The following is a 27,340-nucleotide window of genomic DNA, read 5'->3' as shown; positions in this document are numbered from 1 at the left end:
AGGAACTTGGAAGCATAAATTGGAAACAGATGTTCTCAGGGAAACATTCGGAAGAAATGTGGCAAATGTTCAGGGATATATTTGTGTGGCGTTCTGCATAGGTACATTCGAATGAGACAGGGAAAGGATGGTAGGGTACAGGAACTGTGGTGTACAAAGGCTGTTGTAAATCTAGTCAAGAAGAAAAGAAGAGCTTACGAAAGGTTCAGAAAACTAGGTAATGATAGAGATCTAGAAGATTATAAGGCTAGCAGGAAGGAGCTTAAGAGAGAAATTAGGGGAGCCAGAAAGAGCCATGAGAATGCCTTGGCAGACAGGATAAAGGAAAACCCCAAGGCATTCTACAAATAAGTGAAAATGTGAGAGAATAAGGACCAATCAAGTGTGACAGTGGAAAAGTGTGTATGGAACCAGAGGAGATAGCAGAGGTACTTAATGAGTACTTTGCTTCAGTATTCACTACGGAAAAGGATCTTGGCGATTGTAGGGATGACTTACAGTGGACTGCAAAGCTTGAGCATGTAGGTATTAAGGAAGAGGATATGCTGGAGCTTTTGGAAAGCATCAAGTTAGATAAGTCACTGGGACCGGACAAGATGTACTGTGGGAGGCGAGGGAGGAGATTGTTGAGCCTCTGGCAACGATCTTTGCATCATCAATGGGGACGGAGAGGTTCCAGAGGATTGGAGGGTTGCAGACGTTATTCCGTTACTCAAGAAGGGGAGAAGAGGTAGCCCAGGAAATTATAGACCAGTGAGTCCTACTTCAGTGGTTGGTAAGTTGGAGAAGATCCTGAGAGGCCGGATTTATGAACATTTGGAGAGGTATAATATGATTAGGTATAGTCAGCATGGCTTTGTGAAAGGCAAGTCGTGCCTTACGAGCCTGATTGAATTTTTTGAGGATGTGACTAAACACATTGATGAAGGTAGAGCAGTAGATGTAGTGTGTATGGATTTCAGCAAGGCATTTGACAAGGTACCCCATGCAAGGCTTATTGAGAAAGTAAGGAGGGATGGAATCCAAGGAGACATTGCTTTGTGGATCCAGAACTAGCTTGCCCACAGAAGGCAAAGAATGGTTGTAGACGGGTCATATTCTGCATGGAGGTCAGTGACCAGTGGTGTGCCTCAGGGATCTGTTCTGGGACCCCTACTCTTTGTGATTTTTATAAATGACCTGGATGAGGAAGTGGCAGGATGGGTTAGTAAATTTACTGATGACACAAGGGTTGGAGGTGTTGTGGATAGTGTGGAGGGCTGTCAGAGGTTACAGCGGGACATCGATAGGATGCAAAACTGGGCTGAGAAGTGGCAGATGGAGTTAAACCCAGATAAGTATGAGGTGGTTTATTTTGGTAGGTCAAATATGATGGCAGAATATAGTATTAATGGTAAGACTCTTGGCAGTGTGGAGGATCAGAGGGATCTTGGGGTCCGAGTCCATAGGACACTCAAAGCTGCTGCGCAGGTTGACTCTGTGGTTAAGAAGGCATACGGTGTATTGGCCTTCATCAATCGTGGGATTGAGTTTAGGAGTCGAGAGGTAATGTTGCAGCTATATAGGACCCTGGTCAGACCTCACTTGAGTATTGTGCTCAGTTCTGGTTGCCTTACTACAGGAAGGATGTGAAAACATAAGGGTGCAGAGGAGATTTACAAGGATGTTGCCTGGATTGGGGAGCATGCCTTATGAGAATAGGTTGAGTGAACTCGGCCTTTTCTCCTTGGAGTGACGGAGGATGAGAGGTGAGCTGATAGAGGTATATAAGATGATGAGAGGCTTTGATCGTGTGGATAGTCAGAGGCTTTTTCCCAGGGCTGAAATGGCTAACAGGAGAGGACACAGTTTTAAGGTGCTTGGAAGTAGGTACAGAGGAGATGTCAGGAGTAAGTTTTTTTTACGCAGAGAGAGGTGAGTGCGTGGAATGGGCTGCCAGCGATGGTAGTGGAGGGGATACGATAGGGTCTTTTAAGAGACTCCTGTATAGGTACATGGAGCTCAGAAAAATAGAGGGCTATGGGAAACCCTCGGTAATTTCTAAGGTAAGGACGTGTTCAGCACAGCTTTGTGGGCTGAAAGGCCTGTATTGTGCTGTAGGTTTTCTATGTTTCTAATGTGTTGGTTTATGTACTGTGCGCGATATATATTCTGCGCATGTCCAAGATATGGGAGCAGAATTAGTCCACTTGGCCCATCAAGTCTGCTCCGGCATTTTATCATGCTGATGCATTTTCCCTCTCAGCCCCAGTCTCCTGCCTTCTCCCTGTATCCCTCATACTCTGACTAATCAAGAATCTATTAAACTCTCCCTTAAATATACCCAATGACTTGGCCTCCACAGCCACCCTTGGCAACGAGTTCCACAGATTCACTAAATTCTGGCTCAAGAAATTCTTCCTCATCTGTGCCCCTCTATTCTGAGGTGTGACCTCTGGTCCTAGTTCAGTCCACCAGTACATGTACAGGCAGATGACAATAAACCTCAACTCACAATGCTATTGCAGTGGGACTTACCTTGGGAGGTGTGAGCAAAGATCCTAACAGTCGCTTCCTGAGTGTGGATGAGCTGATCTTTTCTTCTTCGTCGCTGGTGTGATGGACGTCCTTAACAAGGCTGATCTGGTGGATTGCCAGCTCCTGGAGGGCCTGGCGAAAAGAAGCAATGGAATTTCTGAAACAGACACAAAGCAAGTTGAAACACAGAGGGCAAAGGCAGAGAGTCGAGTAAATGGGAAGAAAACACACGTGGCTGGTGCCCTCGTCCTTTAAGCGGCAGAGGTAGTGAATCTAAAGCTCATGTGGCTGGTGAAACTCGTCCTTCAGGTAGCAAAGGCTGTGAATCTAAAGCACACAGGGCTGGTGAAACTCGGTCCTCTAAGAGGCAGAGGCTGTGAATCTCTAAAGCATACAGGGCTGGTGAAACTCGTCCTCTAAGTGGAAGAGGTTGTGAATCTAAAGCACACATGGCTGGTGAAACTCAGTCCTCTAAATGGCAAAGGTTGTGAATCTAAAGCACACACGGCTGGTTCCCTCGTCGTCCGGGTGGCAAAGGTTGTGAATCTAAAGCACACATGGCTGGTGAAACTCGGTCCTCTAAGTGGGAGAGGTTGTGAGGCTTATGGCTAATCCAAACACGGCCTCACGCAGTTAAGGATTGAAAAGACTAGATACAACACCTCCACCTTCTGTAACTGAGTAACTTCAGATAAATCCTGGCTCGGTTAAGTATTTAGGCAAATGCAGTTAGTACAAAGACTGGTGCAACTACAGCTCCTCAGGATGTTTTACAAGTTAAAAATTGTTTTCGGGCATGAGCTGTTATTCTGCATTTTACGTTTTCTTTCTTGTATACATTACGTTTGCCAGTCGTTTCCGGTTCACTGCCTCTCCACCCTTACGGGTCTCGTCACTGACAACAATACACTCCAGATCTGGGTCAGTGATCGCTGGTCCGTAGGGGTCTCGCAGGGAGCAGAGCTCATATTGTATGCCCGGATTCACATCCAACAGGAACGTCCTAACCTTGTCCACACGATCTTGGTACGGCTCGATTAGCTCCTTTAGATCTTTACCTGCAATAAATATTCTAAAATGTAGCGTCTGAGAATGATATTCAGAATCAAGTTTAATAAATAAACGCAAATACCAGGAAACCTGCAAATGCTGGAATTTCAAGCAACACACATAAAAATTGCTGGTGAATGCAGCAGGCCAGGCAGCATCTCTAGGAAGAGGTACAGTCAACATTTCAGGCCGAGATCCTTCGTCAGGACTAACTGAAAGAAGAGATAGTAAGAGATTTGAAAGTGGGAGTGAGAGGGGGAGATCTGAAATGACCGGAGAAGACAGGAGGGGGAGGGATGGAGCCAAGAGCTGGACAGCTGATTGGCAAAAGGGATATGAGAGGATCATGGGACGGGAGGCCTAGGGAGAAAGAAAGGGGAAGGGGGGAAGCCCAGAGGATGGGCAAGGATCTCTCCCATTTCACGCACATCTGCTCTCACCTCATCCTCCCGCCATCCCACTAGGAATAGGGTTCCCCTTGTACTCACCTACCACCCCACCAGCCTCCGGGTGCAACATATAATTCTCCATAACTTCCGCCACCTCCAATGGGATCCCACAACTAAGCACATCTTTCCCTCCCCCACTCTGCTTTCCGCAGGGATCGCTCCCTATGCGACTCCCTTGTCCATTCGTCCCCCCCATCTCTTCCTACCGATCTCCCTCCCAGCACTTATCCTTGTAAGCGGAACAAGTGCTACACATGCCCTTACACTTCCTTCCTTACCACCATTCAGGGCCCCAGATAGTCCTTCCAGGTGAGGCGACACTTCACCTGTGAGTCGACTGGGGTGATATACTGCGTCCGGTGCTCCCGATGTTGCCTTCTATATATTGGCGAGACCCGATGCAGACTGGGAGATCGTTTTGCTGAACACCTACGCTCTGTCCGCCAGAGAAAGCAGGATCTCCCAGTGGCCATTTTAATTTTAATTTTAATTCCACATCCCATTCCCATTCTGACATGTCTATCCACGGCCTCCTCTACTGTAAAGATGAAGACACACTCAGGTTGGAGGAACAACACCTTATATTCTGTCTGGGTAGCCTCCAACCTGATGCCATGAGCATTGACTTCTCTAACTTCCACTAATGCCCCACCTCCCCCTCGTACCCCATCTGTTATTTATCTATTTATTTATTTATTTATTTATTTATCTTTCTTTCTTTCTCTCTCTCTCTCTCTCCTTTTTCTCCCTCTGTCCCTCTGACTATACCCCTTGCCCATTCTCTGGGTTCCCCCCCCACCCCTTTTCCTTCTCCCTGGGCCTCCTGTCCCACGATCCTCTCCTATCCCTTTTGCTAATCACCCGTCCAGCTCTTGGCTCTATCCCTCCCCCTCCTGTCTTCTCCTATCATTTTGGATCTCCCCCTCCCCTCCCACTTTCAAATCTCTTACTATCTCTTCTTTCAGTTAGTCCTGACGAAGGGTCTCAGCACGAAACGTCGACTGTACCTCTTCCTAGAGATACTGCCTGGCCTGCTGCGTTCACCAGCAATTTTGATGTGTGTTGCTTAATAAATAGGTTTTGTAAATACACACACAGTGCGTATGAAAAGTTTGTTTTACAAGTGGAGGACCGGTGGACCACTCCTAATCTGTCCTCTACCCTTTTGACCTGGTTGGCATGGGTGACCCTACCAAGACACCAGCCAGTATAGCTCTCTGGGTCACTGAGGCGCAGAAACCTCAAAGCCATGACAAGGAACTAAGTTAAAAAATCCTTGTAAATTTTCTTTGTACTCTGTCGATCTTATTTACATCTTTCCTGGAGGCATACAATACTCCAAACTGCACACAATACTCCAGATTAAGCCTCACTTACAGAGCTACCCTCCCCCCCTTGGAGGTTTTCATGTTTTACAACATTGAATCACAGTGGAGTTAATTTGGCTTATTTGACACTGATCAACAGGGACTTTTGTGTCAAAGTGCAAACAAATTTCTGCAAATTGGTCTAAGTTGGTTGCAATACTTACTCACCCCCTTTAACTCAGTGTTTAGTTGGTGCACCTTTTGGCAGCAATTAGAGCCTTGAGTCTGTAAGGATAGGTCTCAATCCGCTTGCTAGAAAACAAATCTTCTCCCAAGTTGCAGTTCTCTTGCAGACTGCATCAGGGTTTCCTCCATGATTTCCCCATATTTTGCTGCATTCACTTTACCCTCTACCCTCACAAGCCTTCCAGGGCCTGCCGCAGTGAAGCATCCCCACAGCATGATGCAGCCACACCCATGCTTCACAGTAGGGATGCTGTGTTTTTGATGATGTGTGGTGTTTGGTTTACGCAACAAAACATTTACTCTGATGGCCAAAAAGCTCAATTTTGGTTTCCGAGTCTCCCACATGCCTTCTGGCAAACTAGCTGAGATTTCATGCGACTTTTCTTTTCAACAGTGGCTTTCTCTTTGCCACTCTCCCATAAAGCTGTGTCTGGTGAAGCACCCGGGCAACCGTTGTTGTATGTGCAGTCCATGTCAGCCACTGAAACTTGTAGCTCCTCCAGAGTTGTCATAGGTCTCTTGGTGGCCTCCCTCACTTGTCCCCTTCCATTTAACTAATTATGTGAATTCTAACACCAGTTGGCTGCACACTGATGATCTGGCATGTCATATTAAATGGGGTGAATACTTAAGCAATTAATTCTTTTGTGTTTTCTATCTGTAATTAATTTAGATCACTTCGTAGAGAACTGTTTTCACTTTGACACAAAAGAGTCTTTTTCTGTAGACCAGGGTCAAAAAAGCCAAATTAAATCCACCGTGATTCAATGTTGTAAAACACCAAAACATGAAAAATCCGGGGCGGGATGGGGGGAGGAATACTTTTTATAGGCATGTGTGTATATACAAACGTTTGTGTGTGTGTGTGTGTGTGTGTGTGTGTATATAGATAGATAGAGAGAGAGAGAATGAATACAGAATAATTAAATTAAATCAGTAGCGTAAAATATAAATAAAAAATTAGTGAGGTCGTGTTCATGGGTTCAATGTCCATTCAGAAATCGGATGACAGAGGGAAAGAAGCTGTTCCTGAATCGTTGAGTGTGTGTCTTCAGGATCCTGAACCTCCTCCCTGATGGCAGAGGGGAAGAAGCTATTCCTGAATCATTGAGTGTGTGTCTTCAGGCTCCTGTACCTCCTCCCTGATGGCAGAGGGGAAGAAGCTGTTCCTGAATCATTGAGTGTGTGTCTTCAGGCTCCTGTACCTCCTCCCTGATGGCAGAGGGGAAGAAGCTGTTCCTGAATCGTTGAGTGTGGGTCTTCAGGCTCCCGTACCTCCTCCCTGATGGCAGAGGGGAAGAAGCTATTCCTGAATCGTTGAGTGTGTGTCTTCAGACTCCTGTACCTCCTCCCTGATGGTAGCAATGAGTAGAGGGCACATCCTGGGTGATGGGGGTCCTTAGTGATGGATGCTGCCTTGTTGAGGCACTGCTCCTTGAAGATGTCCTGGGTCACTACGGAAGCTGGCGTCCATGATGGAGCGACGGATTTTACAGCTCTCTGCAGCTTACTTTGATCCCGTGCAGTAGACCCCTCCATACCAGATGGTGATGCAGCCAGTTAGAATGCTCTCCACAGTACATCTGTAGAAAGTTGCAAGCGTCTTTGGTGACGTACCAAATAGAGCTCTGACCGGCGGCCAATCTGTCGAGGAGGGGACTTCAATCAGGTCCACGGGCCGAGGATAAAAAGCAGGAACGGTTCGCGGCAGGGTAACAGAGCTCTGACCAGTGGCCAGTCAGTGTTTGTGATTGATTAGTAAGAGCAAATTGGAAAGCAGGGAAAGCGTAGAGGCCGCTATATCTGAGTGGACAGAGTCAGAGGGGTGATAGAAACCAAAGAAACTACAGCACAGGAACAGGACTTTTGGCCCTCCTTGGCTGTGCCGAACCATTTTCTGCCTAGTCCCACTGACCTGCACACGGACCATATCCCTCCATACACCTCCCATCCATGTATCTGTCCAATTTATTCTTAAATGTTAAAAAAGAACCCGCATTTACCACCTCGTCTGGCAGCTCATTCCATACTCCCACCACTCTCTATGTGAAGAAACCCCCACTAATGTTCCCTTTAAACTTTCCCCCCTCACCCTTAACCCATGTCCTCTGCTTTTTTTCTCCCCTTGCCTCAGTGGAAAAAGCCTGCTATCTATACCCATCATAATTTTATATACTTCTATCAAATCTCCCCTCATTCTTCTACGCTCCAGGGAATAAAGTCCTAACCTATTCAACCTTTCTCTGTAACTGAGTTTCTCAAGTCCTGGCAACATCCTTGTAAACCTTCTCTGCACTCTTTCAACCTTATTAATATCCTTCCTGTAATTTGGTGACCAAAACTGAACACAATACTCTAGATTTGGCCTCACCAGTGCCTTATACAACCTCATCATAACATTCCAGCTCTTATACTCAATACTTTCATTAATAAAGGCCAATGTACCAAAAGCTCTCTTTACGACCTTATCTACCTGTGACGCCACTTTTAGGGAATTTTGTTTCTGTATTCCCAGATCTCTCTGTTCCACTGCACTCCTCAGTGCCTTACCATTAACCCTGTATGTTCTACCTTGGTTTGTCCTTCCAACGTGCAATACCTCACACTTGTCTGTATTTTATCTCCATCTGCCATTTTTCAGCCCATTTTTCCAGCTGGTCCAAATCCCTCCGCAGGCTTTGAAAACCTTCCTCACTGTCCACTACACCTCCAATCTTTGTATTACCAACAAATTTGCTGATCCAATTTACCACATGATCATCCAGATCATTGATATAGATGACAAATAACAATGGACCCAGCAACGATCCCTGTGGCACACCACTAGTCACAGGCCTCCACTCTGAGAAGCAATTTTCTACTACCACCTTGGTTTCTTCCATTGAGCCAAAGTCTAATCCAATTTACCACCTCTCCATATATACCTAGCGACTGAATCTTCCTAACTAACCTCCCATGAGGGACCTTGTCAAAGGCCTTACTGAAGTCCATTACTGAAGTGATCTTACAGCTTTTGCTCTCTGATCCTTCAGAGAGCGGCTTCACTCAGAGAAAGCAAAGCTCAAGTTCTTTTCCTTCTCTTCTTTATATCTGCTCAGCTAGGACAGTGGAGATGTCAGGCAGGATGCAGTGTCAGTAGAGACGAATGCCTCCCTGGCGGGATGTGGGAAGGCAGGGAGAAGTCCAGTGACCCTGACCACTACAACTATGAGAAGTGTATTCAGCCACAGCTTCTAACAATCCGTGTTAAGGAGTCGGAGCTGGAACTGGATCAACTCCGGATCGTTCGGTAGGCTGAAGAGGTGATAGATAGGACATAGAAACTGGGTGACAATCAGGAAGGGAAAAAGGGTTAAGGAGCCAGAGCAGAGTACCCCTGTGGCCATCCCCCTCAACAACAGGTATATCACTTTGGATACTGTTGGGGGGACCTAACAGAGGAAAGTCACAGTGGTCCAGTCTCTGGCTCTGTGACTCAGAAGGGAGGGGAGAAGAGGCACACTGTGGTGATAGAGGACTCATTAGTTAGAGGAACATAAAGGGGGTTCTGTGGCTGAGAATGAGATTCCCGGATGGTATGTTTCCTCCCGGGTACCAGGGTCCAGGATATCTTGGATCGAGTCCTCAGCGTTAAGAGGGAGGGTGAACAGCCAGAAGCCGTGTACCAATGACATGGGTAGGACGAGTGTAGAGGTTCTGCATGGGGTTGCTACCCATGCCACGTTCTAGCGAGGCCAGAACTAGGAAGTGTAAGCGTTTTTTTTTTAATGTCACTGCGTAGTCTAATTAAAATGGCTTCTTTGTTATGTTATAATCGAAAGGGCTTCTTTGTTATGTTAACGGCCGAGAAAGTCCTTCCCGCTAGCAGTTTGTTTTGGATTATCTATTGATGAGAGGACGAATGAACCAATTGCGATAGTTGTTATGCTTTGGTGTTAGATATTGTACGCGCGGGGTTTTGGGGGAGAAGGTGGGAGAAAGAGAGACAGAGGATGGACCAGGTGTTGTGAGTCCGTTAACGAGGTCGGACCCCGAGCGGGGCGTTTGGCGAGGAGAGGAGACGGAGACGGACTCGTGTGGAGTGTCTAGTTGACCACCGTTGTTGGTCCCAGGCGGCCGGTCGAGGTGGTCCGAGGGGTCGCAGGGTGAAGAAGGAGGGTCCTAAGCTCCAACTGTTTGTGCACGAAGAGATAAAACTTTGATAAATGTGGCGCCTTTTATTTTCCTTTTATATTTTATTCTCTATTAATTACATAGTTCCAGTAATATCTATAAACTGTAAATCATTTAATCGTATCTGGTGTATTATCTGTTATTTGAGCAGGGTGGGGTACATCACACAGCATCCACACAAACTGATTACCGAGTTTGGCGGGGCCGAGGGCTGTCTCCCTAGACGACAGCGAGCCGAGCGACCCTGAGGCTTGCCGGGGGGCTGCAGAAGATTATACATTTTAATGTGTGGCTAAGGAGTTTGTGTAGGAGGCAGGGCATAAGGAATCGTCCTCTTCAGTGTGCTGTCTTCCAGGGAAGGTGGGACGTGTACAGAAGGGATGGTTTGCACCTGAACTGGAGGGAGACTGATAACCTAGGAGGATGATGGCTAATGGCTAATGCTACACAGTGGGGCTTAAACTAGAGTTACAGGGAGATGGGAACCAGAGGTTATGGAGGCAGATGCTGGTAAGACTTCAAAGTTAGGAATAAAAAAGTTGAGCATGGTGTGACAAAATTGAAAAGAGTGAATACAGGACTGAAGGTGTTGTATCTGAATGTGCGCAGTATACGGAATAAGGTAGATGAGCTTGTAGCAGATTGGCAGGTATCATGTTGAATCACGGCTGAAAAATCATAGCTGGGAGCTCAATGTCTAGGGATACACATTGTTATCGAGAGGATAGGCAGGAGGCAGAGCGGGTGGTTTGGTTCAGGTTGGTGCAGGATTCCAGGAGGGAGAATTTCTAGAATGCCTGTGGGGTGGCTTTTTTAGAGCAGCTTGTGATTGGCTCACTCAAGGATCGGCTATTCTGGACTGGGTGTTGTGGAATGAATCAGAATTGACCTCAGTGGTTGGGAAGATGTTGGGAATTGATTGTTAAGGATGTGGTTTTGGGGTACTTGCAGGCACGTGATGAAATACACTGTAGTCAGCATGGTTTCCTCAAGGGAAAATCTTGCCTGACAAATCTGTCAGAATTCTTTGAAGACATAACAAGCCGGATAGACAAAGGAGAATGAGTTGATGCTGTGTACTTTGATTTTCAGAAGGCCTTTGACAAGGTGCCACACATGAGGCTGCTTAACAAGCTACGATCCCATGGTATTACAGAAAAGAGTCTAGCAGTGACTGATTGGCAGGAGGCTAAGAGTGGGAATAAAGGGAGCCTTTTCTGGCTGGCTGCCGGTGACTAGTGGTGGAACCTGTGCTGGGACCGATTCTTCTTACATTATAGTCAAAGATTTGGATGATGAAATTGATGGCTTTGTTGCAAAGTTTGCAGATGATATGAAGATAGGTGGAGGGTTAATTTGCAGGTTGAATCTGTAGTGAGGAAGGCAAATGTGATGTTAGCATTCATTTCAAGAGGACTGGGATATAAAAGCAAGGATGTAATTTTGAGACTTTATAAAGCACTGGTGAGGCCTCACCTGGAGTATTGTGAGCAGCTTTGGGCCCCTTGTCTGAGAAAGGTTGTGCTGAAACTGGAGAGGGTTCAAAAGAGGTTCACAAAAATGAGTCTAGGTTTGAACGGCTTGTCACATGAAGAGCGTTTGGTGGCTCTGGGCCTGTATTCACTGGAATTCAGAAGAATGAGGGGTGACCTCATTGAAACCTATCGAATGGTGAAAGGCCTTGATAGAGTGGATGTGGAGAGGATGTTCCCTGTGGTGGGAGAGTCTAGGACCAGAGGACACAGCCTCAGAATAGAAGGGCGTCCTTTTAGAATGGAGATGAGGAGGAATTTCTTTAGCCAGAGAGTGGTGAATTTGCAGAATTCTGTGCCACCGGCAGCTGTGGAGGCCAAGTCTTTATGTATTTTTAAGCCAGAGTTTGATAGCTTCTTGAATGATCAGAGCATGAAGGGATATGGGGAGAAGGCAGGAGATTGAGGCTGAGAGGAAAATTGGACCAGCCACGATGAAATGGTGGAGTGGATTCGATTTCTGCTCCGAGATCTTATGGTCAAATCTCCTCAAACTTTAATGAAGTATAGCCACGGTTATGTCTTCTTTGCAGTTGTATCAATGTTGGGTCCAGGATAGATCCTCAGAGATCTTGACACCCAGGAACTTGAAACCGCTCACTCTTTCCACTTCTGATCCCTCTATGTGTACCCTTGTCTTATCCCTCCTGAAGTCCAGAATCAGCACTTTGGTCTTGCTGATGTTGAGTGCAAGGTTGCAGCTGCCTTATCACTCAACCAGCTGATCTATCTCGCTCCTATATGCCCTCTTGCCACACAAATTCATACAGCCCATGATCTTGCACCAAACTAGCAACTGGATACACAAGGTCCACATCCCTACATTCTCAGCACATTCATCTGTCTGTCCGAGGCACTCTTCATGCCCCTGTCGTATTTGCCACCACAACCAGCCCTGGCAGTGCCCAACACTCCGTGTGAAAAAGCCCCTCACCTCTTGCGTTAGGCATTTCAATCCCGGGAAAGAAATCCTGGAAGAAAGATACACAAGGCCCACCACAGCCCGTGTCAGGTTATCCATAACTACTATGTTATGTCTTTCCTGATTGTTTTATTTCGAATTACTGGATCTTACAGGGTTCACAGCTGTTATTGATCGCTCATTCTTGCATTGCTAAGCAATTGGCTTTCGTCGTCAGAGTGGCCATTTTATATCGTTGGTTCATTAGAGAAGTGCGTGTTGGAAGTCGGAGGAATTTCAATCAATATTTGAATCTGCCTTTCGTTGGAAAGCTGAGAAGTACTACCTTCCTACATTGGCTCCTTGTGTACTGTAAGACGTTGGTGAATAATAAAACCGCCTTCAAACTGCAGCCACGCGGGGACTGGAGTTATTTATGTGTCTAGCTTAAGAAAATGGGTAAAACTCTCGATTGAAGGCAGAATAAGCTGTGTGCTCTAAACTCCAACGATGAACACAGACACCCAATGAAGTTCTTACAGAAAGTTGCTCAGGACCTAGGCTGCTCAGGGGAGGGGAAAATCACTGCATTAATTTTCTAATTCTTCTCAAACATGGTTCGTCTAACTGGAGAAAGGTAGATAGTATATTCGTATTCAAAGAGGACACCAGACAAACCTGGCACCTATGGGCCACACTGTTAGCCTCGGTAAGAGGTGAAGTCTTCAGACACGATGAAAAGGCCGTTTTTAATTCGTCAATTTGTGTGTCTGGTTTAATTTTGTTCTTGATTTATTTGAGATACAACATGGAATAGGACCTGTTTTAATTTTGTTCTTGATTTATTTGAGATACAACACAGAATAGGACCTGTTTTAATTTTGTTTTTGATTCATTTGAGATACAACATGGAGAAGGACCTGTTTTAATTTTGTTTTTGATTTATTTGAGATACAACATGGAGAAGGACCTGCCGGCCCCTTTGAGCTGCGCCGCCCAGCAATCCCCCCCACCCCCGATTTAATCTGAGCCTAATTACGGGACAATTTACCAACTGGTACGCCTCCGGACTGGTACAGGAAACCGGAGAACCCGGGGAGACCCTGCAAGGTCCTCACAAGCAGCAGCGTAAATCGAACCTGGGTCGCTGGCACTGTAAGGCGTTGGGCTAACCGCTACGCCACCAGGAAGAAGTGGAGAGTATTATCAGTGGAGGGCCGCGACAGTGAATTTGATGAAACTTTGCAGATACAAAGATCTCTGAGGACTGAACCTGGACCCAACATATCGATGCAGTCATAAAGGTGGCAAGGCAGCAGCTGTATTTCATTAGGAGTCTGAGGAGATTTGGTTTGTCAACTAAAACACTGAAAAACTTTAACAAATGTACCGAGGAGAGCATTCTGGCATGGGGTGGGGTCATGGGCACCCACCTCCCCAGCGTCCAGGACATCGTCATGGAGCAATGCTCCAAAGTGGCGGCATCCATCAGTAAGGACCCCCATCACCCAGGGCATGCCCCCTTCTCACTGCTACCATCATGGAAGAAGTACAGGAGCCTGAAGACACACACTCAGCGATTCAGGAACAGCTTCTTCCCCTCTGCCATCAGGGAGGAGGTACAGGAGCCTGAAGACACACACTCAACGATTCAGGAACAGCTTCTTCCCCTCTGCCATCAGGGAGTATGTACAGGAGCCTGAAGACACACACTCAACGATTCAGGAACAGCTTCTTCCCCTCTGCCATCAGGGAGGAGGTACAGGAGCCTGAAGACCCACACTCAACGATTCAGGAACAGCTTCTTCCCCTCTGCCATCAGGGAGGAGGTACAGGAGTCTGATGACACACACTCAGCGATTCAGGAACAGCTTCTTCCCCTCTGCCATCAGGGAGGAGGTACAGGAGCCTGAAGACACACACTCAACGATTCAGGAACAGCTTCTTCTCCTCTGCCATCAGGGAGGAAGTACAGGAGTCTGAAGGCACACACTCAACGATTCAGCAACAGCTTCTTCCCCTCTGCCATCAGGGAGGAGGTACAGGAGTCTGAAGGCACACACTCAACGATTCAGCAACAGCTTCTTCCCCTCTGCCATCAGGGAGGAGGTACAGGAGCCTGAAGACACACACTCAACGATTCAGGAACAGCTTCTTCCCCTCTGCCATCTGATTTCTGAATTGACATTGAACCCGTGAACACTACCTCGGTACTTTTTTCTCACTTTTTTGCTCAAATTTTCCAAGTTAACTATTTAATGTACGTATATTCATTGTATTCACAGTTTCCTTTTTCTCTCTATTATTGACTGCATGCATCAGCAAGGGAGATGAGGCTGAGTACAGGGCTACGGTAGGAAACTTTGTCACACGGTGTGAGCAGAATTATCTGCAGCTTAATGTGAAAAAGACTAAGGAGCTGGTGGTAGACCTGAGGAGAGCTAAGGTACCGGTGACCCCTGTTTCCACCCAGGGGGTCAGTGTGGACATGGTGGAGGATTACAAATACCTGGGGATACGAATTGACAATAAACTGGACTGGTCAAAGAACACTGATGCTGTCTACAAGAAGGGTCAGAGCCGTCTCTATTTCCTGAGGAGACTGAGGTCCTTTAACATCTGCCGGACGATGCTGAGGATGTTCTACGAGTCTGTGGTGGCCAGTGCTATCATGTTTGCTGTTGTGTGCTGGGGCAGCAGACACCAACAGAATCAACAAACTCATTCGTAAGGCCAGTGATGTTGTGGGGATGGAACTGGACTCTCTGACGGTGGTGTCTGAAAAGAGGATGCTGTCTAAGTTGCATGCTATCTTGGACAATGTCTCCCATCCACTACATAATGTACTGGGTGGGCACAGGAGTACATTCAGCCAGAGACTCATTCCACCGAGATGCAACACAGAGCGTCATAGGAAGTCATTCCTGCCTGTGGACATCAAACTTTACAACTCCTCCCTTGGAGGGTCAGACACCCTGAGCCAACAGGCTGGTCCTGGACTTATTTCCTGACATAATTTACATATTACTATTTAACTATTTATGGTTTTATTACTATTTAATTATTTATGGTGCAACTGTAACGAAAACCAATTTCCCCCGGGATCAATAAAGTATGACTATGACTTATCATGTATTGCTGCTGCAAAGTTAACAGATTTCACGATATTACACCCGATTCTGATTAGACTACTGACGTTGTCCCCCACCAACAGGACACGCGGTGAACCCCCACAGTTTAACAAAGGGCCAGACGACACTGAATTGAACGTTAACACTCACTACTAAGTAGTTCTCCATCCGCCACTCCAATTAACAGACGCTTTCTCGCCAGAAGACACGATACACTGAGGAGGATCTTGTGAGCAGAGTGGAGCCTGTCAAAAGTGCCTCCAAGCACAACGTCACCGTAAGGTGGGAAACCTTCACTCAGACCCGGATCATTCGCGTCAGGGCAGGAATTCTCCGCATCGTCACCCCCAGATGGCAAAAATATGGACTGCAAGTTGGGTCTGCAGGTGTAGCAGGCAAGAATATACTTTTCCAGACACTGTGTAACTAGACTAGACTGATTCGAATCTGTGATGCGATAGTCTGTGAGGACCACCTCTGGTGGTTCAGACAATGTTTGCACCGACGAAAAGGGTTGCTGAGTCGAGCAGAGGTTTTTGACGTTTGAAAGAATGACCCTGACATCCAGGCAACCGCAAACGTTTAAACTTTTCGCATACAGATGAGTCAGTATCTGAGACACTTCCCGGTTTGCTGGAACGTAAGCCGGGGTGGGCTGAACGCAGTTGCCCGCAAGTCCCAAACCGGGGTGCAAGTGAACGTAGAGTATCTTCTGCACGATTTTAGCAGCCGCTGCCAAGACTGGAGCTAGGCGCGACGGAATAAGGTGAAGAGAGGACGTTAAAACCAGTATTCCTGACCTAAACACCGCCATCAGGTCCGGCTGATACCTGAAAGGCAACGATAAGATTATCATTAGTTTGCAGTGTGAAAAGTTTCCTTTTTAACTCCAACGGCATACATAATGAGCAAAGACAGCTTTTTCTTTTGCAGCAATCATCAGTAGTGTTGGCCTTATTGTTTTGTGTGTATATGTGGGCTGTGTGTGTAGTGCACGTCATAGAGAAGTACACTACAGACAGGCCCTTCAGCCCATTTAGTCCATGCCAGAACCATTTAAACTGCCTACTCCCATCGATCTGGACCAGGACCATAGACCTCCATACCCCTACCATCCATGTACCCCTTAAGCATTGAAATCAAGGTTGCATGTATCACTTGCACTGACAGCTCACGACCCTCTGAATGAAGAGGTTCCCCCCGCATGTTCCCCTTAAACATTTCACCTTTCACCCTTAGCCCATGACCTCTAGTCGGAGTCCCAGCGGAAGAAGCCTGCTTGCATTTACCCTCATAATTGTGTGTGTGTGTGTTGTGTTATACACACACACACACACACACACAAAATAACACATAGGCAATGCACTCACACCAAGACATACTAGATAACGTCTGTGTCACTCTAATGACACCAAACTCCGCCTCCCTAGTCTCTGCTTATGACGGGAGTGCCCTCTCCCAGGCGGGCTCCGCAGTCCCCCACAGAGGGCAAAGGGGACAGCGGGCAACCTCCACCACCCCAGGCAAATTCCTGGTGAATTTCTTTTGTGAGATCTCATGTGGCAAAGTTGTTTCCCATGATGGGGGGAGTCTAGTACGAGAGGGCATGACTTAAGGATTGAAGGGCGTCCATTCAGAACAGAGACGCGAAGAAATTTTTTTAGCCGGAGGGTGCTGAATCTATGGAATTTGTTGCCACGGGCGGCAGTGGAGGCCAAGTCACTGGGTGTATTTAAGGCAGAGATTGATAGGTATCTGAGTAGCCAGGGCATCAAAGGTTATGGTGAGAAGGCGGGGGAGTGGGACTAAATGGGAGAATGGATCAGCTCATGATAAAATGGCGGAGCAGACTCGATGGGCCGAATGGCTGACTTCTGCTCCTTTGTCTTAATGTCTTATGGTGCAATTATATCCTTCCTTCGATGCAGTAACAGAAACCTCCAGCTGTACCTGCTAAAGTTTTACCAAGTTGGGCCATAATCGAAGAAAAATATACTGTAGTATGAAAAGCATGCAGATTTTGGACTGGGAAAGGAGACAGAAAATGCTGGGACACTCAGCTGCCAGGCAGTGCCTGCGGAAAAAGAAACAGTTAACAATTCAGATCTGGGTCTCTCGAGCAGGTTTTCAATTTGTGTTGCTCCTTGCACGACTACTCCAGGCCCAGGCACGACTACTCATCGTAAATGCCCTGAATCTATCTGCCTCGACCACCACTCCTGCAGGACGTTCCTGTGCCCACTACTCTCAGTGAAAACAACCTGCCTCTGACCTCTCCCCAGGACCCTCTGAGATCTCCCCTAAAGCATCCTCTTCTCAGCTCCACACATCAAAGTTGCTGGTGAACGCAGCAAGCCAGGCAGCATCTCTAGGAAGAGGTACAGTCGACGTTTCGGGCTGAGACCCTTCGTCAGGACTAACTGAAAGAAGAACTAGTAAGAGATTTGAAAGTGGGAGGGGAAGATCTGAAATGATAGAAGACAGGAGGGGGAGGGATGGAGCCAAGAGCTGGACAGGTGATTGGCAAAAGGGATATGAGAGATCATGGGACAGGAGGCCCAGGGAGAAAGAAAAGGGGGGGGGGGACCCAGAGGATGGGCAAGGGGTATAGTCAGAGGGACAGAGGGAGAAAAAGGAGAGAGAGAGAAAGAATGTGTGTATATAAATAAATAACGGATGGGGTACGAGGGGGAGGTGGGGCATTAACGGAAGTTAGAGAAGTCAATGTTCATGCCATCAGGTTGGAGGCTACCCAGAAGGAATATAAGGTGTTGTTCCTCCAACCTGAGTGTGGGCCCTTTTCCTTCTCCCTGGGCCTCCTGTCCCATGATCCTCTCATATCCCTTTTGCCAACCACCTGTCCAGCTCTTGACTCCATCCCTCCCCCTCCTGTCTTCCCCTATCATTTCGGATCTCCCCCTCCCCCTCCCAAATCTCTCACTAGCTCTTCTTTCAGTTAGTCCTGACGAAGGGTCTCGGCCCGAAACGTCGACTGCACCTCTTCCTAGAGATGCTGCCTGGCCTGCTGCGTTCACCAGCAACTTTGATGTGTGTTGCTTGAAATTCCAGCATCTGCAGATTTCCTCGTGGTTACTCTTCTCAGCTCACAGCCCACCTCCCGCTGACCCCAGACCCTTGCCTGTCCCACACCCAGACTCCTGAATCATCTTGCCCACCCCAGCACCCTGCTACCCCCAGTGCCTCACCCACCCTGGCACTCCACTACCCCCAGTGCCTTACCCACCCCAATACCCCACCACCCCCAGGCCCTCACCTCTCCCCACACCACGGTACCCAGACTCCCGAATCATCGACCTGCACATTCCCTCTCATCTGCTGCCTCCCTTACAGCTCCCACCCCCCGGCTACCGACAGCCTCGCGCCCAGTATCATCAGCGATCCTCACCACCCAGGCCAGGCTCTTTTCTCGCTGCTGCCATCAAGAAGGCGCAGGAGCCTCAGGACTCGCACCACCAGGCTCAAGAACAGTCACAACCCCTCAACCACCAGGCTCTTCAACCAAAGAGGATAGCTACAGTCATCGATTGTGATGTTCTTACAACCAATGATTTTACTTTATGGACTCCATATCTTGTTAGTTCCCGTTCCCATTATTTACTGCTATTTATTTGTATTTGCATGTGCGGAGTTTGCTGTCCTCTGACTGATCGGTCACTGACTTGGCTCCATAGATTTGCTGAGTTTAACCGCAGGAAAATGAATCTTGGGGTTGCATGTGGTGACTCGATAATAAATTTACGTTCAACGCCGCAAGACCCCACTGCCTTGACTCACCTCACCCTCCCTCAGACCCTCACCCACGCCAATACTCCGACTCCCAGATCATCTCACCCACCCCGAGACCCCGACTCCCAGAACATCTCACCCATCCCAATACCCCACCCCCAGATCATCTTGCCCACCCCGAGACCCCGAATCCCAGAACATCTCGCCCACCCCAATACCCCGACTCCCAGATCATCGCTCACCCCAATACCCCGACTCCCAGATCATCGCCCACCCCGAGACCCCTACTCCCAGAACATCTCGCCCATCCCAATACCCCGACCCCCAGATCATCTGACCCACCCTCGAGACCCCGACTCCCAGAACATCTCGCTCACCCCAATACCCCGACTCCCAGATCATCTCGTTCAACCCCGAGACCCCAACTCCCTGATCATCTCACCCACCCCAATACCCTGACTCCCAGATCATCTCGCCCACCCCAATAACCCGACTCCCAGATCATCTCACCCACCCCAATACCCCGACCCCCAGATCATCTCGCCCACCCCAATACCCCGACTCCCAGATCATCTCGTTCAACCCCGAGACCCCAACTCCCTGATCATCTCACCCACACCAATACCCCGACTCCCAGATCATCGCCCACCCCAATACCCCGACTCCCAGATCATCTTGCCCACCCCAACACCCCGACTCCCAGATCATCTCACCCACCCCAATACCCTGACTCCCAGATCATCGCCCACCCCAATACCCCGACTCCCAGAACATCTCGCCCATCCCGAGACCCCGACTCCCAGAACATCTCGCCCATCCCAGTACCCCGACTCCCAGAACATCTCGCCCATCCCAATACCCCGACCCCCAGATCATCTCGCCCACCCCAATACCCCGACTCCCAGATCATCTCGCCCACCCCAATACCCCGACTCCTAGATCATCTCGCCCACCCCAATACCCCGACTCCCAAATCATCTAACTCACCCCAATACCCCGACTCCCAGATCATCTCGCCCACCCCAATACCCCGACTCCCAGATCATCTCGCCCACCCCAATACCCCGACTCCTAGATCATCTCGCCCACCCCAATACCCCGACTCCCAGATCATCTCGCCCACCCTAATACCCCGACTCCCAGACCCTCGCCCACCCCAATATCCCGACTCCCAGATCATCTCGCCCATCCCAATACCCCGACTCCCAGATCATCTCGCCCACCCCAATACCCCGACTCCCAGACCCTCGCTCACCCCAATACCCTGACTCTCAGACCCTCGCTCACCCCAATACCCCGACTCCCAGATCATCTCGCCCATCCCAATACCCCGACTCCCAGATCATCTCACCCACCCCAATACCCCGACTCCCAGATCATCTTGCCCATCCCAATACCCCGACCCCCAGCTCATCCTGCCCACCCTCGAGACTCCGACTCCCAGATAACCTCGCTCACCCCAATACCCCGACTCCCAGATCATCTCGCCCACCCCCGAGACCCCGAACCCCAGATCATCTCACCCACCCCAATACCCCGACTCCCAGATCATCTAACTCACCCCAATACCCCGACTCTCAGATCATCTCGCCCACCCCCAAGACCCCGACTCCCAGATCATCTCGCTCACCCCAATACCCCGACTCCCAAATCATCTAACTCACCCCAATACCCCGACTCCCAGATCATCTCGCCCACCCCCGAGACCCCGAACCCCAGATCATCTCGCCCACCCCAATACTCCGACTCCCAGATCATCTCGCTCACCCCAATACCCCGACTCCTAGATCACCTCGCTCACCCCAATACCCCGACTCCCAGATCATCTCACCCACCCCCGAGACCCCAACTCTCAGATCATCTTGCCCACCCCCAAGACCCCGACTCCCAGACCTTCGCTCACACCAATACCCCGACTCCCAGATCATCGCCCACCCCAATACCCCGACTCCCAGATCATCTCGCCTACCCCCAATACCCCGACTCCCAGATCATCTCGCCCACCCCAGTACCCCGACTCCCAGATCATCTCGCCCATCCCAATACCCCGACTCCCAGATCATCTCGCCCACCCCAATACCCCGACTCCCAGATCATCTCGCCCACCCCAATACCCCGACTCCCAGATCATCGCCCACCCCAATACCCCGACTCCCAGTTCATCTCGCCCACCCCCGAGACCCAGACCTCCAGATCATCTCGCCCACCCCAATACCCCGACTCCCAGATCATCTCGCCCACCCCCGAGACCCCGACCTCCAGATCATCTCGCCCACCCCAATACCCCGACTCCCAGATCATCTCGCCCACCCCAATACCCCGACTCCCAGATCATCTCGCCCATCCCAATACCCCGACTCCCAGATCATCTCGCCCACCCCAATACCCCGACTCCCAGATCATCTCGCCCACCCCGATACCCCGACTCCCAGATCATCTCACCCACCCCAATACCCCGACTCCCAGATCATCTCACCCACCCCAATACCCCGACTCCCAGATCATCTCACCCACCCTGATACCCCGACTCCCAGATCATCTCGCTCACCCCAATACCCCGACTCCCAGATCATCTCGTTCAACCCCAAGACCCCAACTCCCTGATCATCTCACCCACCCCAATACCCCGACTCCCAGATCATCTCGCCCACCCCAATAACCCGACTCCCAGATCATCTCACCCACCCCAATACCCCGACCCCCAGATCATCTCGCCCACCCCAATACCCCGACTCCCAGATCATCTCACCCACCCCAATACCCCGACTCCCAGAACATCTCGCTCAGCCCAATACCTCGACTCCCAGATCATCTCGTTCAACCCCGAGACCCCAACTCCCTGATCATCTCACCCACCCCAATACCCCGACTCCCAGATCATCGCCCACCCCAATACCCCGACTCCCAGATCATCTTGCCCACCCCAACACCCCGACTCCCAGATCATCTCACCCACCCCAATACCCCGACTCCCAGATCATCGCCCACCCCAATACCCCGACTCCCAGAACATCTCGCCCATCCCGAGACCCCGACTCCCAGAACATCTCGCCCATCCCAGTACCCCGACTCCCAGAACATCTCGCCCATCCCAATACCCCGACCCCCAGATCATCTCGCCCACCCCAATACCCCGACTCCCAGATCATCTCGCCCACCCCAATACCCCGACTCCTAGATCATCTCGCCCACCCCAATACCCCGACTCCCAAATCATCTAACTCACCCCAATACCCCGACTCCCAGATCATCTCGCCCACCCCAATACCCCGACTCCCAGATCATCTCGCCCACCCCAATACCCCGACTCCCAAATCATCTCGCCCACCCCAATACCCCGACTCCTAGATCATCTCACCCACCCCAATACCTCGACTCCTAGATCATCTCGCCCACCCCGAGACCCCAACTCCCAGATCATCTCGCCCACCCCAATACCCCGACTCCCAGACCCTCGCCCACCCCAATATCCCGACTCCCAGATAATCTCGCCCATCCCAATACCCCGACTCCCAGACCCTCGCCCACCCCAATACCCCGACTCCCAGATCATCTCACCCACCCCCGAGACCCCAACTCTCAGATCATCTTGCCCACCCCCAAGACCCCGACTCCCAGACCTTCACTCACACCAATACCCCGACTCCCAGATCATCGCCCACCCCAATACCCCGACTCCCAGATCATCTAGCTCACCCCAATACCCCGACTCCCAGATCATCTCGCCTACCCCCAATACCCCGACTCCCAGATCATCTCGCCCACCCCAGTACCCCGACTCCCAGATCATCTCGCCCATCCCAATACCCCGACTCCCAGATCATCTCGCCCACCCCAATACCCCGACTCCCAGATCACCTCGCCCACCCCAATACCCCGACTCCCAGATCATCGCCCACCCCAATACCCCGACTCCCAGTTCATCTCACCCACCCCCGAGACCCCGACCTCCAGATCATCTCGCCCACCCCAATACCCCGACTCCCAGATCATCTCGCCCACCCCCGAGACCCCGACCTCCAGATCATCTCGCCCACCCCAATACCCCGACTCCCAGATCATCTCGCCCACCCCAATACCCCGACTCCCAGATCATCTCGCCCATCCCAATACCCCGACTCCCAGATCATCTCGCCCACCCCAATACCCCGACTCCCAGATCATCTCGTCCACCCCGATACCCCGACTCCCAGATCATCTCACCCACCCCAATACCCCGACTCCCAGATCATCTCACCCACCCCAATACCCCGACTCCCAGATCATCTCACCCACCCTGATACCCCGACTCCCAGATCATCTCGCTCACCCCAATACCCCGACTCCCAGATCATCTCGTTCAACCCCGAGACCCCGACTCCCTGATCATCTCACCCACCCCAATACCCCGACTCCCAGATCATCTCGCCCACCCCAATAACCCGACTCCCAGATCATCTCACCCACCCCAATACCCCGACCCCCAGATCATCTCGCCCACCCCAATACCCCGACTCCCAGATCATCTCACCCACCCCAATACCCCGACTCCCAGAACATCTCGCTCAGCCCAATACCCCGACTCCCAGATCATCTCGTTCAACCCCGAGACCCCAACTCCCTGATCATCTCACCCACCCCAATACCCCGACTCCCAGATCATCGCCCACCCCAATACCCCGACTCCCAGATCATCTTGCCCACCCCAACACCCCGACTCCCAGATCATCTCACCCACCCCAATACCCCGACTCCCAGATCATCGCCCACCCCAATACCCCGACTCCCAGAACATCTCGCCCATCCCGAGACCCCGACTCCCAGAACATCTCGCCCATCCCAGTACCCCGACTCCCAGAACATCTCGCCCATCCCAATACCCCGACCCCCAGATCATCTCGCCCACCCCAATACCCCGACTCCCAGATCATCTCGCCCACCCCAATACCCCGACTCCTAGATCATCTCGCCCACCCCAATACCCCGACTCCCAAATCATCTAACTCACCCCAATACCCCGACTCCCAAATCATCTAACTCACCCCAATACCCCGACTCCCAGATCATCTCGCCCACCCCAATACCCCGACTCCCAGATCATCTCGCCCACCCCAATACCCCGACTCCCAAACCATCTCGCCCACCCCAATACCCCGACTCCTAGATCATCTCACCCACCCCAATACCTCGACTCCTAGATCATCTCGCCCACCCCGAGACCCCAACTCCCAGATCATCTCGCCCACCCCAATACCCCGACTCCCAGACCCTCGCCCACCCCAATATCCCGACTCCCAGATCATCTCGCCCATCCCAATACCCCAACTCCCAGATCATCTCGCCCACCCCAATACCCCGACTCCCAGACCCTCGCTCACCCCAATACCCTGACTCTCAGACCCTCGCTCACCCCAATACCCCGACTCCCAGAACATCTCGCCCATCCCAATACCCCGACTCCCAGATCATCTCACCCACCCCAATACCCCGACTCTCAGATCATCTTGCCCACCCCGATACCCCGACTCCCAGATCATCTTGCCCATCCCAATACCCCGACCCCCAGCTCATCCTGCCCACCCTCGAGACTCCGACTCCCAGATCACCTCGCTCACCCCAATACCCCGACTCTCAGATCATCTCGCCCAGCCCCGAGACCCCGAACCCCAGATCATCTCACCCACCCCAATACCCCGACTCCCAGATCATCTCGCTCACCCCAATACCCCGACTCCCAGATCATCTCACCCACCCCCGAGACCCCAACTCTCAGATCATCTTGCCCACCCCCGAGACCCCGACTCCCAGACCTTCGCTCACACCAATACCCCGACTCCCAGATCATCGCCCACCCCAATACCCCGACTCCCAGATCATCTAGCTCACCCCAATACCCCGACTCCCAGATCATCTCGCCTACCCCCAATACCCCGACTCCCAGATCATCTCGCCCACCCCAGTACCCCGACTCCCAGATCATCTCGCCCATCCCAATACCCCGACTCCCAGATCATCTCGCCCACCCCAATACCCCGACTCCCAGATCACCTCGCCCACCCCCGAGACCCCGACCTCCAGATCATCTCGCCCACCCCAATACCCCGACTCCCAGATCATCTCGCCCACCCCAATACCCCGACTCCCAGATCATCGCCCACCCCAATACCCCGACTCCCAGAACATCTCGCCCATCCCGAGACCCCGACTCCCAGAACATCTCGCCCATCCCAGTACCCCGACTCCCAGAACATCTCGCCCATCCCAATACCCCGACCCCCAGATCATCTCGCCCACCCCAATACCCCGACTCCCAGATCATCTCGCCCACCCCAATACCCCGACTCCTAGATCATCTCGCCCACCCCAATACCCCGACTCCCAAATCATCTAACTCACCCCAATACCCCGACTCCCAAATCATCTAACTCACCCCAATACCCCGACTCCCAGATCATCTCGCCCACCCCAATACCCCGACTCCCAGATCATCTCGCCCACCCCAATACCCCGACTCCCAAACCATCTCGCCCACCCCAATACCCCGACTCCTAGATCATCTCACCCACCCCAATACCTCGACTCCTAGATCATCTCGCCCACCCCGAGACCCCAACTCCCAGATCATCTCGCCCACCCCAATACCCCGACTCCCAGACCCTCGCCCACCCCAATATCCCGACTCCCAGATCATCTCGCCCATCCCAATACCCCAACTCCCAGATCATCTCGCCCACCCCAATACCCCGACTCCCAGACCCTCGCTCACCCCAATACCCTGACTCTCAGACCCTCGCTCACCCCAATACCCCGACTCCCAGAACATCTCGCCCATCCCAATACCCCGACTCCCAGATCATCTCACCCACCCCAATACCCCGACTCTCAGATCATCTTGCCCACCCCGATACCCCGACTCCCAGATCATCTTGCCCATCCCAATACCCCGACCCCCAGCTCATCCTGCCCACCCTCGAGACTCCGACTCCCAGATCACCTCGCTCACCCCAATACCCCGACTCTCAGATCATCTCGCCCAGCCCCGAGACCCCGAACCCCAGATCATCTCACCCACCCCAATACCCCGACTCCCAGATCATCTCGCTCACCCCAATACCCCGACTCCCAGATCATCTCACCCACCCCCGAGACCCCAACTCTCAGATCATCTTGCCCACCCCCGAGACCCCGACTCCCAGACCTTCGCTCACACCAATACCCCGACTCCCAGATCATCGCCCACCCCAATACCCCGACTCCCAGATCATCTAGCTCACCCCAATACCCCGACTCCCAGATCATCTCGCCTACCCCCAATACCCCGACTCCCAGATCATCTCGCCCACCCCAGTACCCCGACTCCCAGATCATCTCGCCCATCCCAATACCCCGACTCCCAGATCATCTCGCCCACCCCAATACCCCGACTCCCAGATCACCTCGCCCACCCCCGAGACCCCGACCTCCAGATCATCTCGCCCACCCCAATACCCCGACTCCCAGATCATCTCGCCCACCCCAATACCCCGACTCCCAGATCATCTCACCCATCCCAATACCCCGACTCCCAGATCATCTCGCCCACCCCAATACCCCGACTCCCAAATCATCTCACCCACCCCAAAACCCCGACTCCCAGATCATCTCACCCACCCCAATACCCCGACTCCCAAATCATCTCGCCCACCCCGCTATCCCGACTCCCAGATCATCTCGCCCATCCCAATACCCCGACTCCCAGATCATCTCTCCCACCCCAATACCCCGACTCCCAGATCATCTCGCCCACCCCGATACCCCGACTCCCAGATCATCTCACCCACCCCGATACCCCGACTCCCAGATCATCTCACCCACCCCAATACCCCGACTCCCAGATCATCTCACCCACCCCGATACCCCGACTCCCAGATCATCTCACCCACCCCGATACCCCGACTCCCAGATCATCTCGCTCACCCCCGAGAGCCCGGTTCGCCAGACTCGTCACTGCTCCCTCCGGGCTCCAGAGTCACCGGCTCGGTTCCGAAGTCCAGCCCACCTCCCTCACCCCATCACCCCGGGGCTTGGAGAAACCTACCGCAGCTCGGTTTGACTCCGGCGCCGCTCGTCACTTCCGGGGTGGGTAGGAAGTCACGTGGTTAAGGACGCTAACCCGGAGAACCAGGATAAACTGCCGCTGCTCTGATTGGTTGGACGGTGGGGGCGTGCCTATTGCGCTGCAGGAGCTCCTCGTGGATTGGCTGCGAGCATCACTCGTCACTTCCGGCGCAGAGCGCCGGTTGTTAGGGAGGTGGAGGTGTTGCTCACT

At 51.4% G+C, this 27,340-nt stretch overlaps 1 protein-coding gene across 2 annotated transcripts in view; it reads right to left on the bottom strand.

Moving 5' to 3' along the window:
• Positions 1 to 27,136, bottom strand: part of coasy (CoA synthase) — an 88,212-nt gene extending 61,076 nt beyond the window's left edge. Inside the window, exons 1-4 of one of the 2 annotated variants that reach the window (XM_063037374.1) lie at positions 27,110 to 27,136; positions 15,457 to 16,136; positions 3,361 to 3,575; positions 2,518 to 2,649 (exon numbers count right to left, since the gene is read on the bottom strand). In XM_063037374.1, the coding sequence (XP_062893444.1) occupies positions 2,518 to 2,649; positions 3,361 to 3,575; positions 15,457 to 16,120 (1,011 nt within the window). In that variant the 5' untranslated portion in view covers positions 16,121 to 16,136; positions 27,110 to 27,136. Of the gene's footprint in view, positions 1 to 2,517; positions 2,650 to 3,360; positions 3,576 to 15,456; positions 16,137 to 26,988 lie in introns of both variants that reach the window. The other variant, XM_063037375.1, reaches the window with a different exon arrangement.
• Between the last annotated feature and the right edge of the window lie 204 nt (positions 27,137 to 27,340).

The sequence above is a fragment of the Mobula hypostoma genome, chromosome X1, assembly GCF_963921235.1.
Source record: "Mobula hypostoma chromosome X1, sMobHyp1.1, whole genome shotgun sequence".
NCBI lineage: Eukaryota > Metazoa > Chordata > Chondrichthyes > Myliobatiformes > Myliobatidae > Mobula > Mobula hypostoma.
This window is presented reverse-complemented; position numbering and strand designations above follow the sequence as displayed.